The following is a 17,195-nucleotide window of genomic DNA, read 5'->3' on the forward strand; positions in this document are numbered from 1 at the left end:
TCATTTTTATTATGACTTTGCAATGCATTATTTATTTTATATGATGATTTCATTATTATTTTTTATTGAATATTTTAGTGTCATCAGTGCTCATCTCATATTTTATGTTATTTTCTTAAGAAACACCTTCGATAATTGTATTTTGGTTGGACTAAAGAATATTTGGAGCACAAGTTAATTATATGTTTGTATGCAAACTTTACCGAAAAAATCCAAATTTGAAAAAAATCCGAGGTTTATTAGTTTGGTTTGATTTATAAATTTAAAAATTTGACACAATGGTTTGGTTTGGTATTTGAAAAACCCGAACCAACCAGAGGTTGAAAACCCCGAAAAATCCGAATTTTATTAGTTTGGTTTGGTTTATAAATTTAAAAAATTTACACTAATGGTTTGGTTTGATATTTGAAAAACCCGAACCAACCCGGTCATGTACACCCCTACATGCGATTCATACTAGATAAATATATTTATGTGTATCTGGTGTGATTCGCATGTATCTAGGATACCAAATACATAGGAGAGTGACGAGCGAGACGGGAGAGAAGCAAGGGAAGTGAATGAGACTTGTCTATGTATACCAGATACATGTGAATCTACTTGGATACAATATATCTAGAACAAATCACACCTAACTTTGACCACATGTATCTCGAGATAATATTTAGACACACTAAAATCTGATAAGATTCATAATACCGTAAACTAGAGTGTATTAAAGTAATTAGCTCATAAATTAATGGAATTTCTATAAGTTTCTCTTATACATATGACTTTGCATTCGATTGATTTCCAATTCCTTCTAGAGTAAGAAAAAAAATTCTTTTTGTTCCAATTAGTTTGACACTTTCCCATTTTTTATTCCTCCCAAAAATATTGATACTTTTCTATATTCATAGTTTTAATTTATGGACTTACTCTTTTGTTGTTATGTTTAATCACTTGACATATGGAATAATGGAATAGAAAAAAATATTGAAAAAGAGTGGTATTGAAAAGTATTCCATAGTTGTCTATATTATATGCAGCTGAAATTGAATGGGAAATAGTATCCCATATAATAGTAAGCTGGGAAAAGGGTCTCAAAAATATTTTAACTTTGGCCGAAATTGTTGTTATGATATCAAACTTTATGGAGGACCTTTTACCCCTGCACTAGTTAATAGTGTATTTTAAATGTATATATGTGCCCACGTGGACACATTACTATTTATAATGATGCAATATTTATGATGTCCATGTGGGCACATATATACCTTTAAAATGCACTATTAAATAGTGCAGGGGAAAAAGGTCATTTCCAAAGTTTGATATTGTTACAGCAATTTCGGTCAAAGTTCAGATATATTTTAGACATTTTTCCCTCTATCTATTTATTTTGTCAATGGTCATATTGAATAAAAGAAGAAAGTACTGGATTTAGATAAATTCGATAGGCACATTCGTCGCCAGAATTTGACTGTTCTACATCTTAGATTTGTTGAGTTCAAGAAAATTAGCTCCAAAAAAAAAAAATTATCGATCCTTGACTTAATTGTTTTATTTCTATCGACTTTGATCTTCGTGTTTATTGGTTAAGTATATTTAACTTTTAATTAATTTATACTTGTGATTTTTTATCCCTAAAACTAATTGATGTTTATTAAGAAGTTAAAGCAATCAAAGTGAAGGAGCAATAATACCAAGAGAATTGACAAGAATATTTAGAGAGAATAAAAAGAGAAAAGTTATTTTTGTTTGAATTTAATTAAGTGTAGTTAAAGTTCAATAATTTTTTGTCTAATTTTAATTATTATTATTTTAAAATTCAAGCAAAAATGATTGAACTATAGGCTTACGTACATAGATGAAGTTAAGGTAAAAATAATTGAAATTTAGACACTGCATAATTTTAGACAATCTTATTTGATCGATAGATTTTGAAGTTGAAACTGCATTTTACTTGAATTTTTTTTTTTTAAAATGTTATTAATAGAAGTGTATAAAAGTAAAAGAATTTCTCAAAATCTAATTTGAACCTGTTTTTAGCCAAAATTTATCGTCAAATAAATATTGAAAAACAAGAATTCAAAATCTATAATAAAATGCTAACCTCAAATTTAATTTTATCAGGCTAATAACTTAAATTGTGCGCTCTAAAGTGACTATATGTAAAAGATGGATACAAATTGGAAAAAAACTATTAGTTAGAAATACATACATGCATATCATACCTACTAATCTAATCTATACTTTTAAATAGTTATATATAACACAATTTAATAATTTTGTACCAAATTTGAAGTGAAATACATTGCATACATTACCCTTTAAAATTAGTCTAAAATACGATCCTTAATTATGTACCTACTTAATTCTCTCCATAACTTATATCTTCACTCCAAATTAGCCATCCACCTCCAATACTTCACTTTCCGTAGCTTTGATTTCATCGACCGAAAAATCCTAATTGATTTATTAATACTTAGAGAATTTTAAATAAATGTATTTTCTCCTTCCCTCTTCATGTTCGTCAACTTTGAGATGAGTTTTATCTGATACATAGAATTTTTGAAGTATTAAAAGTTGAAGTCTCTGGTCAATCGTCTGATGTATCAAGATCAATCACTAGTTTAGAGCAAATATTGGAAGTAAATGACGAAGATGATGATCAAACAGATGAAGAAGTTGAGCTTGAAGGCCAAACTTCGACATACTTTTCGAAAGTATTGGAGCTGATAAACAAGTTATTGAAGAGCTAGAATGGAAATCAGTGGATCCATATACATATACATATATCTTCACAAGATCAATCAATGATGGAAATCTTCATCATTTGAAGGAGTAAAAGGAGTCAGAAAACTGTTGAGATTTTTACCTAGGCGCGAATCAAAATTTCCTTTAGTTTTTCCACAATGAGCTTGGGATAGTTTTTTAAAAAATCACTTTAAGTGATCGGGAGTGTGGAAAGTTAAAGTTGATTTTTTGGAATATCATAGAATTTTTTAGTAATGCTCTAAAATAGTCTAGTGTAGTATCTAGAATAATCATCCTGTAGAAATATACAGGGGTGGCTCAAGGGTAAAACTAGTAAGTCATCTGCTTTAGGCCCCAAAATTTTGAGGCCCAAAAATACTATAAGAGTGAATTTTATGATTTTAATTTCACTTGAAACGGTATTGAACATTATAAAAAAAATTAAATAAAAAAAAGAAAGAAGAACTACTTACTTTTTATCAAGAATATTTTAGAACTTTGAATTAAACAACTCAAATTTTCATATTAATAAATAAAGTTTTTACATCAACATCCAAAGTTATGTATTACAAACAAATGTCTTACTTGTATTTAACTAGAACTAATCATTACTCCTATAAACAATAATATTATTATGTAAAGTTATATGCTTAATGTCTTTTAAGAATATGCACTAAAAACAAGTACTCCTTCTGTCCCAATTTAAATGACTTACTTTTATTTTTAGTCAGTCCAAAAGGACACATTTCTATATTAAGTAACAATTTAACATTAAAATGTTTATTCTATCATTAATGAAATGATTTATATCCACACAAATGAGTGAGACGAGCCTATCTCTAAATTCAAATACGTGTATAGTATATCACGGATAAACCTATCATCATATCTTCGAGCCTTGATGGCCTGTACCCGCAACCATTGTCTAGTGAAATCACAACACTCGCTAGCCGTTGCGACTCTAAAATCATTAAAAGTTCCAAATTATTGGAATTTTATAACAACCACTTGAATTATACTCCACCAATTCTCTTTTGGTGGTGATAATAGCATCAATGGCTGCTTCCCCTTCTTCCCCGTATACTCTTAATCTTTCCAGCCTTTTATTTTTTTGACTTGAAAGCTAATAAATTGATACTCCCTCTTCAACTTCAACAACGTGGAATGGATCCCAGTTAACGTCCAGTATCAACTCTTGGAACTCATCGTGCATATCTTTCGCAACCTCATATAAGAATATGTCATCAGAAAGATGACCATCAATTACTTTTATGCCTATATCTTCTTGAGTCTTGTTTTGTAAAAGCTGCAAGATCATTTTTAAAAAAATACTTAATTACAGTTGACATTATTGAAACAGTAATAATTAATGTTTTGAAAGAGGCTTACTTCGATGAAGAACTGTTTGTATATAACAATTTTATCGACTTCCTTTTAATGGGATACTGCATATTCAGATATTTTTCTCCAAATAACATGTGCTGCAGAGAAAGTGTGTTGTTTCCATAATCAATTGTATGTTGCTGGAAAGAGGTAAAGGTTTGAGTTGCTAAATCAAGTGGAAAGTGGAGATTATTACATTACCAAAAACATATAAAGTAGAAGAAGAAGAAAAAAGGAAAGGAGGAAAAGACGAACAAAATTTCCATGAGAGGCACATATTGAGAAATGTTCCCAAATTCCACAGCATTGAGAGAGTTTCACTCAAATCCCCTAAAAATATTCTCTGCATTACCAGTTTGGTACACACAACTCAACTACATCGTTCATGGTGGTTCTTAATTTTGTTGTTCTTCATTCGTGCATGAAGTAATAAGAAAGCCAGTGTTCAGGGACTATGGTGGCACGCTGCCCCACCCCATACTTAGAAATTCGACGAATTTTTACACTCAATTTAGGGTCCTAACTCATTTGAAAAGGGGAAATTCTCCGAAACTCTTCTCGATTCTCAAACTCAACACAAATACATGAGGAATTCAACTCAATCCCTTTGGGAAACACAACTTATACTAAAGATTCACAACACACAAGAAATTGCAACTTCCATTGTCAAGAAATTGAACAAATATCAAGAAACTATACTCAAGAAACCTTTAGATACAGTGATTTTGTGGGTAAATTAGATGTATCGCTTGAGGACGAACAAGTCCATCATTGTGGGAAGCCTTACATACCTGGAAAGAACAACGTTCTTGGCAAAATCCCCAGTTCTTGAAAGAACGCTTGAAACCCTAACATCCTCTTGAAACCTCGCTCAAAATCTGTAAGTGTTTAGGAACGTGAAAAAGTGGTTAAATTCTGATTAGACCCTTATTTGGGGTGAACAAAACGTGCTAATCCTAGTGGGAAAAGGAAAAGATCAAAATACCCTTTTCTGAAAAGGATGGAATGCCTTAAATATAAAGGCTTTACTCAAACGGGCATAACTTTTTACTCCGAGTTCGAAATTAAGCAGACTTGGCGGCGTTGGAAAGAGGAATAAAAAATATTCAATTTGATAGGTCATGGGCCACCTAATTCTTTATCTGTTAAAAGATATGGTCGTTTAAAATTGACCCAAAACTAAAAATTGATGGGTGACTTGTACGAACCTCTATTTAGCTCTTTCAAAGTACGAGGTGTTACAGTTGTTGACCTAATGTAAGTTATAGAATTCAGAATTTGAAGATGACAGTAACACTACTAGATGCACGTGTTAGTTGAAGTACCGACACTTCAGTGAAAAATATTGTCAAACAAGTATAAAATCGAAGCTATCAGTAAATATAAATTAAATGAAAAAATAAGATCGTTCAATATGTGGTTTGATGGTTTTGACCCTTAGTGTATTTGAGGTTGCTAGTTCGAATCTGACTTGAGTTTTTTATTTATCATTATTGAAAAAAATGACAACGAAAAATGCAGAAGTGGAAAAATAGGCATTTTGGACCAATGGGGGCATGTGCACCCCTCCCTCAAATGTGAGTCCACCTCTGCCTCTAGACTCCAAACATTTCCAAAAGACCTCTGTAAAGACTTTATCGTATACCTTTTATAGTTAAATGAATATCATGCTTAAGTACTCTCTCTTCTAGTTTTTATATTGCATCAACAATCTCTTTATAAGATGAATGATTTTTATAGTTAATCGTCCTGACATGAATTCAGATTGATTTTCGGACATAAACACACCCCTCCCCATCATCATCTTGGCATGCTCTACCAAACTTTCATAGTATAACTTGATATCTTCACAATTGTTGCAATTTTGAATATCACCCTTATTCTTGTATTTTGTCGGAGAAGTGTAGAGGACAATGAAAGATATGTTATGATTTACGAGAGAACAAATTACTATATTCATTTTCTACCAATTAGTTCACCCAAATAATACATATTTTGTGATCTTGAAAATAAATCCTCTGATACTTAAATGCTTCAAGATTCTCCCTTGTGGTGTCCAATCTTTAATTTCATTATTATCCTATTTAACCTTTTACAAGGTCGTTTCTATTATATCTCCCTACCTGCACAGATGGTAGTTGCAGCAGCTAAAATGGTGAACTTCAAGGGAAGGTTGGCTGTGGGATGCCTCGAGGTGGATGACTCTTCAATTACTGGTTCAAGCTGCAAGTTGAAATGTAATGTGTATTTCAACTTCCCAAATGTGTTTGCCTTTCTAGGAATCCCATTTTTTAACCCAAAGCAATCTAGATGGTCATTGGTTTCAAGATTAATAGTGCACAAGGGAAGAATAGCATGTGAAGGCCAACAGTCGATTAGGTCAATAGAGGAATGTCATGTCATTTGACCTACCTGAGAGGTTAAATAGCATGTCCAGGCACACTCGGGAGAGGAGGAATCGAATCCTTATTGGATCCCCATACCATAGAAAAAGGACTATCCTAGTTGAATTGTTAGTGTGCAATTCAATATTTTGTTCAAGAACTACGAAAATGTTGTATGTGCAATCTGTAATATGTGTTTCTGATCTTGGTCCTCTTGGTATTTTAGACTTCAATTGTGTGTGTAACAAGATTTCAAGTAAATATTCACAACACACTTCATTTCAAAACGTTAAATTTTACAAGTTCAATTTGACAAGAAAATGTGTAATCGCAAAAGGGGAAAGAGTGTGTCTGTGAAATATTGAAGGTAGAACCTTTTTTTCATAATGGCGTCCTCTGGATCAACTTGCACACACCTTAACTATTCAACCAATTGTTTGCCACCTGACCGGGTCAATTGTACATACCTATAAGACATGGGGTATCTGCTACCTCCCGCCAGCATAGGTATCGAGTAACTCTGTCATCTAAGACTTAGACGGATGGAAAGAGATAGAGTACCCTTCTTTTCACAAATATAGGTTTTTCCAATATGTTTCTTGCATCCTCTCTACAATCTAAAGGTAGGGTTAAGGCTGCGTATGCACCACCCTCTCCGCCCCTCATTTGTGGAGTTACACTAGGTATGTTGTTGTTCATTTTTCTTGAATCACATATGCATCATGGTGTAATGCAGACACAACCTTTGATCAGTTCACGTCCATCCTAAGCGCATCCATCACCTGTCTTAACCATGTCTCCGCCCGAATGTCGTTTCTACAAAAAAAAAAAATATTATCAAATAGATGGAATCATGTCAAATATCAACAAAAAAGAGGGATGCAACATGAGGTCTTCGCAGGAGATCACCCATCCTAGTACTACTCTCGCCCAAGCACACTTAACTTCGGTCATCTGTAACAATCTTATTTTGGTATACAAAATTAAATTTTTCTTTCCATGTTTTAACTAGAACTTAAATGTTCAAAACTTACTCTCAACAACAAAAGCTCCAACCAATTTTCGAAGACAAAACATGAATATACAAAAAACCAACCTCACCGCGAATATCCACATCACAGTTCTTGTCGTCATTTCCTCTTCCACCCTGTTTTTCCATGTCTCTTTCGTAACTCGTTATATCCCATTCATACACGCAATCATATTTTCCCATTGTGCTTGCCACGTTATGATCTTCATTTGTATCGATGGTTAAGCTTCAACAAGTATTTTTATTTATATATGTGTATGTATACCTCTTTCCTTCAGCTAGATAATAAGCCTTCTCTCTTAGTATCGTCTTCTGCCCAATGTGGTAACTCCTGTTTGTTCAGCTTGAATCTGAACTACGATTCAGATCAAATCTTTCTGAAATAGGATTTCCTTTCCGTGCCAACTTGGTAAGTCCCTTTTTCAACTTGAATCTAAACTACGATTCAAATCAAATCTTACTGAAATAGGATTTCTTTTCTTGTTATATCCGCTTGGACTTTACTTTTTCCTATACTAATCAAAATCCCTCAAATCTTGATGGAAGAAAGAAAGAAAAACATCAGAATTGTGATGTTTCCATGGTTAGCTCGTGGTCATATCAGCGCATTTCTAGAGCTAGCAAAGGCACTTGCAAAGAGAAATTTCATAACTTACCTCTTTACAACACATGCCAACCTCGCTTACTTCAAACAAACGCTCTCTCGCGAAGAAACCAGACATGTTAAGCTAATGGATATTATACTCCCATATTTGCCTCAACTTCCTCGTACTTTACACACCACAGCTGGCCTTCCACCCCATCTCATCAACACTCTGAAAAAGATCTTCCTTAAAGGAAAACCCGACTTTTTCACCATTCTTGATACTTTAAAACCAGATTTGATCATCTATGATTTCCTCCTACCATGTATTCCATTAATGGCTTCTACATTGCATTTCCCAGCTGTCCTGTTTCTCACCTCTGGTGCTGCAGCAAACAGTTATCACTATCATCTTAGAGATAACAATCCAAGTATTGAGTACCCTTTTCCTGAAATCTTCTTCCAGGATCATGAACATAAGAAAAACAAGAAAGTATTCGATTCTCTCGAGAATGATGGCATCGACGAGAAAAATGGTATCACGAGGTGCTTTGAAAGATCCAAAGGGATCATCTTGATCAAGACTTTCAAAGAGCTAGAAGGTAAGTACATTGATTACCTCACATTTTTGTTTAACAAAAGGTTTGTTCCTGTTGGACCTCTCGTTCGAGCATTTGATCAAACAGATGGTGGGGAATATAATGATAAGATCATTGAATGGCTCAATGAGAAAGAAAAATGTTCAACAATTTTTATTTGTTTTGGGAGTGAATTTTACTTGTCCAAAGAGGAAATTCAAGAATTGGCACTAGGGTTAGAACTTAGCATGGTGAATTTCATATGGGTAATTAGGTTTCCGGTGAGAGATAAAACGGAGATTCTAGAAGTTCTACCTGAAGGGTTTTATGAGAGAAATTGGACTAGAGGGTTAATAGTTAAAGATTGGGCACCACAAGGGAGAATTTTGAAGCATTCAAGTATTGCGGGATTCGTGAGTCATTGTGGATGGAATTCAGTAATGGAGGCGGTTAGTTGTGGTGTTCCAATTATAGCCTTGCCCATGCAACATGAGCAACCACTTAACGCGAGGTTATTGGTTAATGAGGTAAGGGTAGGATTGGAAATTCAAAGGAATGAAGAAGGAAATTTTAGCAAAGATGAAGTGGCTAAGGTTGTAAGAGAAATGGTGTTGGAGAAAAGGGGAGAGAGTGTGAGGAAAAAAGTAAAAGAGTTAAGTGAAAAAATGAGAGAAAATGGAGAAAATGACATAGAGAGAGTGGTGGATGAATTGGTTGATCTTTACAAGAACTCATTAAGGTCCACCTACTACTATAGACGACGATACTAAAGAAGCCTTATGTACTATATCATAAGAGGTTGTATCTTTTTTTTCTTTAGGTCTACCTACTACTATAGACGACACTACTAAAAAGGCCTTATGTATTGTATTGTATCTTTTTTTTCTTCTTTAGGTCTACCTACTACTATAGACAACGCTACTAAAGATGCCTTGTGTACTGTATCGAATCTTTCCTTCTTTTTTTTCCTTTTCTTTTCAAGAATGATGTTTGAATCAACTGGTATGTACTTCAACTGTCTAAGGTAAATGTAATAAAAGTTTGGTCTTGTTTTAGAGCCTATTTTACATCTTACAACAAGAAGTGATGCAAAATATGTATATTAGAAAGAGTGAGTCATGTATATTATCAGAATAATAATTATTTAAGGATCACCTTATCTTATTTTTATGATTACAAATAGATATTGATTCGTATAAAAATTACAATGACGGTGTATATAACTTAGAACACTAATATATATATATATATAGAAATGTAACTCTCTCCCTCTATGGGATATGAAAGGATGGCATATGCTTATTTTTCATTATTGTATGTTATCATGTTTCTAATTGCCAAAGAATGGATTAATTATTTAATCATAGTAGACTATAGTTAACTACTAAATTAATCACTCAACTCCACTTGACAACCCATTTATAATAAATTATAACAAGATAAAGCCTTCAGGTTGAAAATTGACTCACTTGTAATAGAAAAACAAATAAACAATATAATAATAAAAAAAAAGGCTCCTTCAGCCTGTTATTCTCATTCATTCATGGCTTCTTTCAAACATTTCTCAGAAGTAATATTACATGACAAAGACAGTAAATTTAAAGGTCGAACTCATCAAATTTAACTCCGGATCCACCTCTACCTGAGGGGGCACCTTTCCGTTGAGCCGAAGGAAATGAAAAATGAGAAGAACAGCCAACATCAGATGTCATACAGTAAATTACATAGTTCAGGTTACATCCTCTTTACCTCATCATGTATGAGCCATCAAGAAAATGAGAGGAATTTACAACTCTGCATCAGCTACTGAAAACATTTGATAGCAACAAATGAGTGAAACAACACCAGGAAACAATAGGCCAAAAAGGAAAAATAAATTGTTTCACCAGAACATAAAACTTTGTAGACCTGCCACAGAATGTCTTATCCAGATGAACCATATATCTTCAGTCCACGCAGAGATGAAAACATGACTTTCAATCTCCCTGGAGTCTGGACAGACTGCCATGGTGTCCTCCCTCATCGACCAAAGCAGCACAAATCAGGTCAAGAATAGATAATATAACGCGAGAATCACATTAAGGGTGTGCCTGGTAATGACAGAAGTCATTTTCCAGAAAATGTTTTCCGAAAACATTTATTAAAAATTGTTAATAATATTAGCAAATTGGATAGTGCTTTGATGAAACTTGAGTATTAAAGATTGATAATAATATCTATGTATTAGTTAAGAGTTGAGATGATGGGAAGATGAGTCATTCTCCCCTTTTCACAAAAAACTGTACTCTGGAAAATATTTTCTGGCAACCAAATACCAAAAATTGCCTTCTTTTTAACAGTATAAGGATCATCATCTATAATAAAAATTGACTTATTTTATTAAAAATGTTTTCCAAAAAATATTTCCAGTTCCAAACACACATTAAGTCAAGCATAAACCTCTTCAAGAAAGTTCAGATGATGAGCAGAAACTTTTGTCATTAATAATCTCGATTTATATTAGATAATAATAACTAGTACTTCACATCATAAAAGTATAATAAGTAAAACCTTCCTTCAAAGGGAGAAATGTATTTCTTGAATCACTCTTGAGATAAGTACTGCCTCCGGAAAGTCGGAAACAGCAAATTTACTTTAAACCTTGCTATACTAAATATTTTCCAAATGTTACAGGCAGAAGGAATATACCAAATTGTGTTGTCAGCTCAAAGAACCATAACTATACAGGAGTGCTGAAAAGCATACATTTTCGCATATGCAATGTAGATTAATATTACCCTGTTAGTACAAAGGCAACCAATCCAAAACTCTTACAACTGCTAAGTGACGAATATTGTTAAATTTAATTAAGGGCATTAACTGTAACCACCTTCAATTATGTGAACTCTCTCCGTACTAGCCAACAAAAAATAGATATGTTTCTAACTAATGTCTATAGAAAGACAACACATACTTCTCTGTATGCACAGGAAGTCCGTTGATTGTCAAGGGAAAAAATAAGCACAACTTCAATCGGATAGATAGCAATACAGACATATATCATGAGATCTTACACAATAGTTCCGACATCTTATAACTTCACTTCCATTGGCAAAACCAGGCTAAAGAAGTTGAACTTAACCAGACAAAACAAATCATGAAGCTGTAAAATAGTAATAGAACAAGCCATGAATTGTCTTATCTGAGACAGACGTTGCATGAGTCCTCTCTATGGCCAGGAGAGGTGCTGCAAATGCAAGCATCATCTTTGGACTTTAGGAGGCAAAGGATGCATGCATCCCAATGTCGCCCTGGAAAATGCACATGTTCCATGAATAAAAAAATTGAGAAAATAAATACATATGCTTCCAGATTGCGATGAGACCAAAGAAATGAGTAAATAAAGTCCATAAGTATGTTACAACAAGGTGCAACGAATTCACCAAATTCAGTGCTTGATTAGAAGCTTCTGAAGTCTGAACAGATGAACAAAATTGTTTTATTTGCATCAAAAAGATGACGCTCCATATATAAGAGGTACATTACAGATGACGCTCCATATATAAGAGGTAAATTGTTTTATTTGCATCAAAAAGATGACGCTCCTAAAAGCTAAATGTCTTCTTATGCATGCATCCACTCTGGGTTTCTTACAATTCAGAAAACAGTTATTCAGCAAAAGCTACATGTCTCCTTAATTGAAGAAAGAATTTTGTTTGTAACATTTAGACTTTGACATTTCCATAGCAGGAATGTCATTGACTAGATCATGAATGAGGGAAAAGTGATTTTATACCTCAATGCTGTCACAGGAAAATACAGAAACTCCTTCAGAAATAATAACACAAGACTTTTTTCAGTCTTTCATTACAAAGTTCAAAGAAGTATGAATTTAAGAATAATTGAGTCGATTTCTTTCCAGGAATATACGGCATGATAACATAGTTACAAATTGGCCAACTGTCTACAAAGTGGAGATTAACGACCAAGAGAGAATTAACAAATGTGTCACCTATTTTCATGCTTTTACAATGCTACTCAAATCAAAACATAGATGTGGTCCTAACATCAAAAAGAAAGCCAAAATGGAGAAATTAATTATCAACTGACATGAATACCAGTTCCAGAAGAAATTAAAGTCCTCAGCTCTGTTAAATGTTCGTCATTTGAAATATGGAGTGCGATGCGGAGATTTGTCAGTAACGCTTCTTGTTCCCAACTCAAGGGACCAGAAGCATACAATGCCTCCAAAGTGCAGCGATAAGCATGCAACTCCAAGTCACGAATATTTCCTGCTACATTCTTCTCCAAAGAAAGACGGCAGCTTTCCTCCTCATGTTCTTCTGCTGAACTTTGAAAGGACTCTGCATCACTGCACAGAAGATCAGGTACTTCACAATGAACTTCAGCTGAAAAACTAGAAATTTTATTTGGACTCTCATGATTAATACTACAACTACCGACAGAGCATGCATCACTATCAGAATCATTAGATTCTCCAATTCTTGCAGGGGAATAGCTATTGGTACCACTTCTTTTTGCAGGGTTCAATCCATAATATCCATCAGACCAATTGTTAAATGAAGCACTCACATACTTCTCATCCATCCTATTTCCATTCCACCTGGTAATATCATGTGTGTTCCCCTCCAAGGCAGCCGGAACTATTTTCCTTCTCTTAAAATCTCTCTCACCTGCCACTACCTCCTGAATGTTTATAGATGATTCGTCTGGCACCCTCTTCAGCAACACCAAAGAGCTAGCATTACACTTCTTCCTTTTAAGATTTCCCTGAGCAGCCAAATCTCCATCTCTAACATGAAATCCATTCCTAGCACTTAAGACAATGCTCACCTTTTTATAAGATCTTTGAGCAGGAAGCTGGTCAGGTTTCGCACACACTCCAGATCCCTGTAAGTGAAAACCAACATAGGGTCAATAAATGAATCACAAAGAAGGGTTTTCTTTCCACTAAGACATTTCCTAAACAATGAAACAAACAACCAACAATAAGCAAAGTGAATAAAAAGAGGTTTGTATAAAAGGCCAAAACACCCAAAAATAAAAACAAAACTTAAACAAATTCCAAGACATCATTAAGAATTTCTATCTGATAAATTCAATAGATAAGAGTGGGATGCTTAATTTCTTCTGTCATTTAAATTACTCGCTAATAAAGTCAACATTCAAAACAAAGAATGAAGAAGGAAGGGCCAGATTAAAGACTTGCCTTTCCAATCAAGTGCCATTTTTCATCTTGCCAGCATTGTCGCACTCTGGTGTTCGATCTATGAACTCTAATCTCCTGGGAACACCCAGTTGGGTGTACCAAATAATAGTCTCTATTCAAAACCTTCACAATAATAGCAGTTTTCCAACAACAATCATCAAACACCTCAATAATTTGACCACTTTGCCCATTCTCCACACCCTCTGAAGGAAGGGGGCATGGTCTGATCTCCCTCCTCGAAACCTTCTCAGCCCTCGCTTCACTTTCTATACAAGGATAATAATCATACCTCACAGAGTAAGTATGTCCATTACCCGATATGATCTCTGCAGGACACCATGATACAGGTGAATCCTTCCTGTTCATCACCTCAACTTTACTTCCTTTTTTAAACCTCATGACTATAATCCAAACCAAAACCAATAACCTGATTTTCACAAAGAAAACAACAGTTACACATCAGAACCCGAAAAACCTTGTCCAAGTAGAAATAATATCAGATCAAACTTATAAATGAACAAAAATGCCATTAAAATCAAAACATATTTTGACTAAATCCAAACTGATACATAACAGGAAAACATCAAAATTGTTTCTTTTACATCAGATGATTCACATAACAAAATTTCTACTCAAACCCCCAAAAATTAACAAGCTCTAAGCACACAAAAAATAAACCCACAAAAATAAAATTAAAATAAACAAAAAAGTACTAATTTTTTTCAAAAATACTAGATGAAATCACATTGATCAGATTTTTAAATAAAAAATTCAATGAACAAACTACAGTAGGCACTAATCACAAACATATATACAAAAACTAAACAAATTAATAACAAAAAATCAAATCTTTACCAATGAATTGCAGAAAAAAATCAAAAAATTACGAAAAAATTCAATCGATTCAAACAATTAGGTATAACAAATTCAAACAAAAGTACATAAAATTGAAGACCTTTTCTTGAAATTGATGAAATATTTCAGCTTATGAAGTTGTTGATCGCAACTTAGATTGATTTATCGAAGAAATCAAACGAATTTTCGCTTTTTTTTCGATTTGGGTAAATGGTATTTTTTGTGTTCTAGGGTTTGGTCATTGGGGAAGAAAAAAAATATTAAATAAGAAAAAAAGAAAATAATTCAAATATTTATATTTTTTGAGAAAGAAAAAAAGAAAAAATATGGAAAAGGGTATTATGGGAAGATAATGAAATATTTGATTCCAAAATTTGATCCACCAGAAAAACTTGAAAGGGCCCCATAAAAAAATGCACGCTTTTTATGTTTGTTTCAAAGAATATTTTAATTTTTTTAATATTTTTTTTAATGGTTACTTACAAGTTACAAATCCATTTTGTGTGACATGAAAATATTCTCCACATAAATATATTTTTTTGGCACACTTGTCGGCCGTCGTTTATCGAAGACATGATTTTAAATAAAATGATATCGAAATTGAGAATCGAGGTAGAATGTTAGATTCGTCTCAAAATAAATGTCATTTAGGAACTTAATAGAAAAATAGTATATTTTCCAATTATACCTTTGTATTTTAAAACACTTCTTTTTAAAGAAACGTCTGATAAATAGGAGTAATTTGGTCATTTATACATTTAATTCGTTATTTTACTTTATGGGCGTGAAATGAGCTTTAATGACGCTTATTTTGATGGGATACCTTTCTATTATCTTATTTTGTGATTCTTATTATTATATTTTTTTCTACGATTAACTTATATTTGTTATCATTGTTGTTTTCTCTATAAAAAAAAAAAAATTAACATGACTTAGTCAATATTGTATTTCTCTTTACATACATGTTTAGAATTATTTTACTTGAGCCAAGAGTCTTTTGAAAATAATATTTTTGTCTTCACCATATAAGATTAAGGTTGCGTACATATCATTCTCTCCAAAATCCACTTTTAAAATTACATTGGATATTATTATTATTATTATTGATGACTTCATTTTATTTTATACGATCTTCATATTATTGAAAAATGATCAGATTTAGGAAAATAATTACAGTATGAAATCCGATATATAAATTTTTCATATAACTTTATTTTGCTAATTTTGTATTGTATCATTTAGCTAATGAAACATGGGATAACTTAGCAAATTAAATGCCTTGATTTCATTTTTTCTATTTTTATTTGCTTTTAAAACAAAGTTAAGTTACCAAACTTTGATATTAAACACCATATATTCTATGTTTAATACAAAATTATATAAACATCCGCTAATAGAAGTAAATGCACAACTAATCCAGTAATTATTAATCCTCATATATATTACAATCTCTAAAAGGTAAGCTCCTTATAACATCATTTTATATATTATAGGCTAATTATCTAAATAGATCTTTAAATTTTATACGATTGACAAGTTTGACACTCTAATTTATTTAGCGATTAGATATACATTTCAGCTAAATAGAAACGTGTCTCATAAACAATCAAAGTTATAAGCAAAACCAATCATGTGAGCACTACTTGTCGATGATATATATGATGTAATATAAGATTCAAGATAACACACAATAATTAGCACTAAATAGGAAATAAGGAGAAAAAATAGATATTAATAGAGACAATAATTAGAAAAGGATTTAATTAATTAGATAAAAGTAAAATTAAACATCAATTAAACAATTGTAATTCAAAAATAAAGAGAAATTGAACTTATATAAGAAATATATATATACTTACCTAAGTAATCAAACACTTTCAATTAAAAAAAATTAATGAATCTTTCTCAAAATTTTCAAAAGAGCCTAAACATCAAATGTTCATTCGAAAACTTATCTAATAGACTATACCTTAGTTTCTATTATTTATTTATATTATAAGATGAACTAACCTAAGTTAGTAACAAATAATACAATTGAGCTAAAATAAATGATTTTGCATTGTGTAGCCAATTAACTAATCAATTGAACTTCAATGCTTACCTTCATTCATTTGCTTCTGCAAATTCACATTACTCCATTCGTTTTAATTTTTTTGTCCTGATTTGATTTGACACGGAGTTGAAGAGAGTAAAAAAAAAATTTAAATTTTATGGTCTTAAATTAAAGATATGTTAAATTTACCAAAATGTCATTTAATCTTGTGATCTTAAATAAATCATGTGAAAAATTAAAATTAAAATTAAAAAGCAGCTTACAAAAAAAAAAAAGAGTTAAATTTTTTTAGATGAATAAAAAAAAATATGGCAAACAAATTGTGAGTTTGAGACAGATGAAATATTCTATTCTTCTTCTCCCGTAGTCCCCTTTACATGTGTC

At 32.3% G+C, this 17,195-nt stretch overlaps 2 protein-coding genes across 3 annotated transcripts; one reads left to right on the forward strand and one right to left on the reverse strand.

Moving 5' to 3' along the window:
- Positions 1 to 8,072: 8,072 nt before the first annotated feature.
- On the forward strand, positions 8,073 to 9,464 carry LOC107063415 (beta-D-glucosyl crocetin beta-1,6-glucosyltransferase-like). Its single transcript, XM_015315274.1, has one exon. The coding sequence runs from the start codon at positions 8,073 to 8,075 to the stop codon at positions 9,462 to 9,464; it is 1,392 nt and encodes a 463-aa protein (XP_015170760.1).
- Positions 9,465 to 10,189: 725 nt separating this feature from the next.
- On the reverse strand, positions 10,190 to 15,009 carry LOC102595390 (uncharacterized). 2 transcript variants are annotated; one of them, XR_001475274.1, is made up of 5 exons: positions 14,859 to 15,009; positions 13,904 to 14,330; positions 12,792 to 13,584; positions 10,603 to 11,984; positions 10,190 to 10,500 (listed from the first exon to the last, which is right to left on the reverse strand). XR_001475274.1 is itself a non-coding variant. In XM_006361378.2 (4 exons), the coding sequence occupies exons 2-4, from the start codon at positions 14,300 to 14,302 to the stop codon at positions 11,872 to 11,874; spliced, it is 1,305 nt and encodes a 434-aa protein (XP_006361440.1). In that variant the 5' UTR covers positions 14,303 to 14,330; positions 14,859 to 15,009; the 3' UTR covers positions 10,190 to 11,871. The 2 variants fall into 2 exon arrangements, 1 of the variants encoding a protein (XP_006361440.1); XM_006361378.2 differs by having other exon boundaries at positions 10,190 to 11,984.
- Positions 15,010 to 17,195: the final 2,186 nt, after the last annotated feature.

Source organism: Solanum tuberosum, unplaced genomic scaffold (assembly GCF_000226075.1).
Source record: "Solanum tuberosum cultivar DM 1-3 516 R44 unplaced genomic scaffold, SolTub_3.0 scf00354, whole genome shotgun sequence".
Classification (NCBI taxonomy): Eukaryota; Viridiplantae; Streptophyta; class Magnoliopsida; order Solanales; family Solanaceae; genus Solanum; species Solanum tuberosum.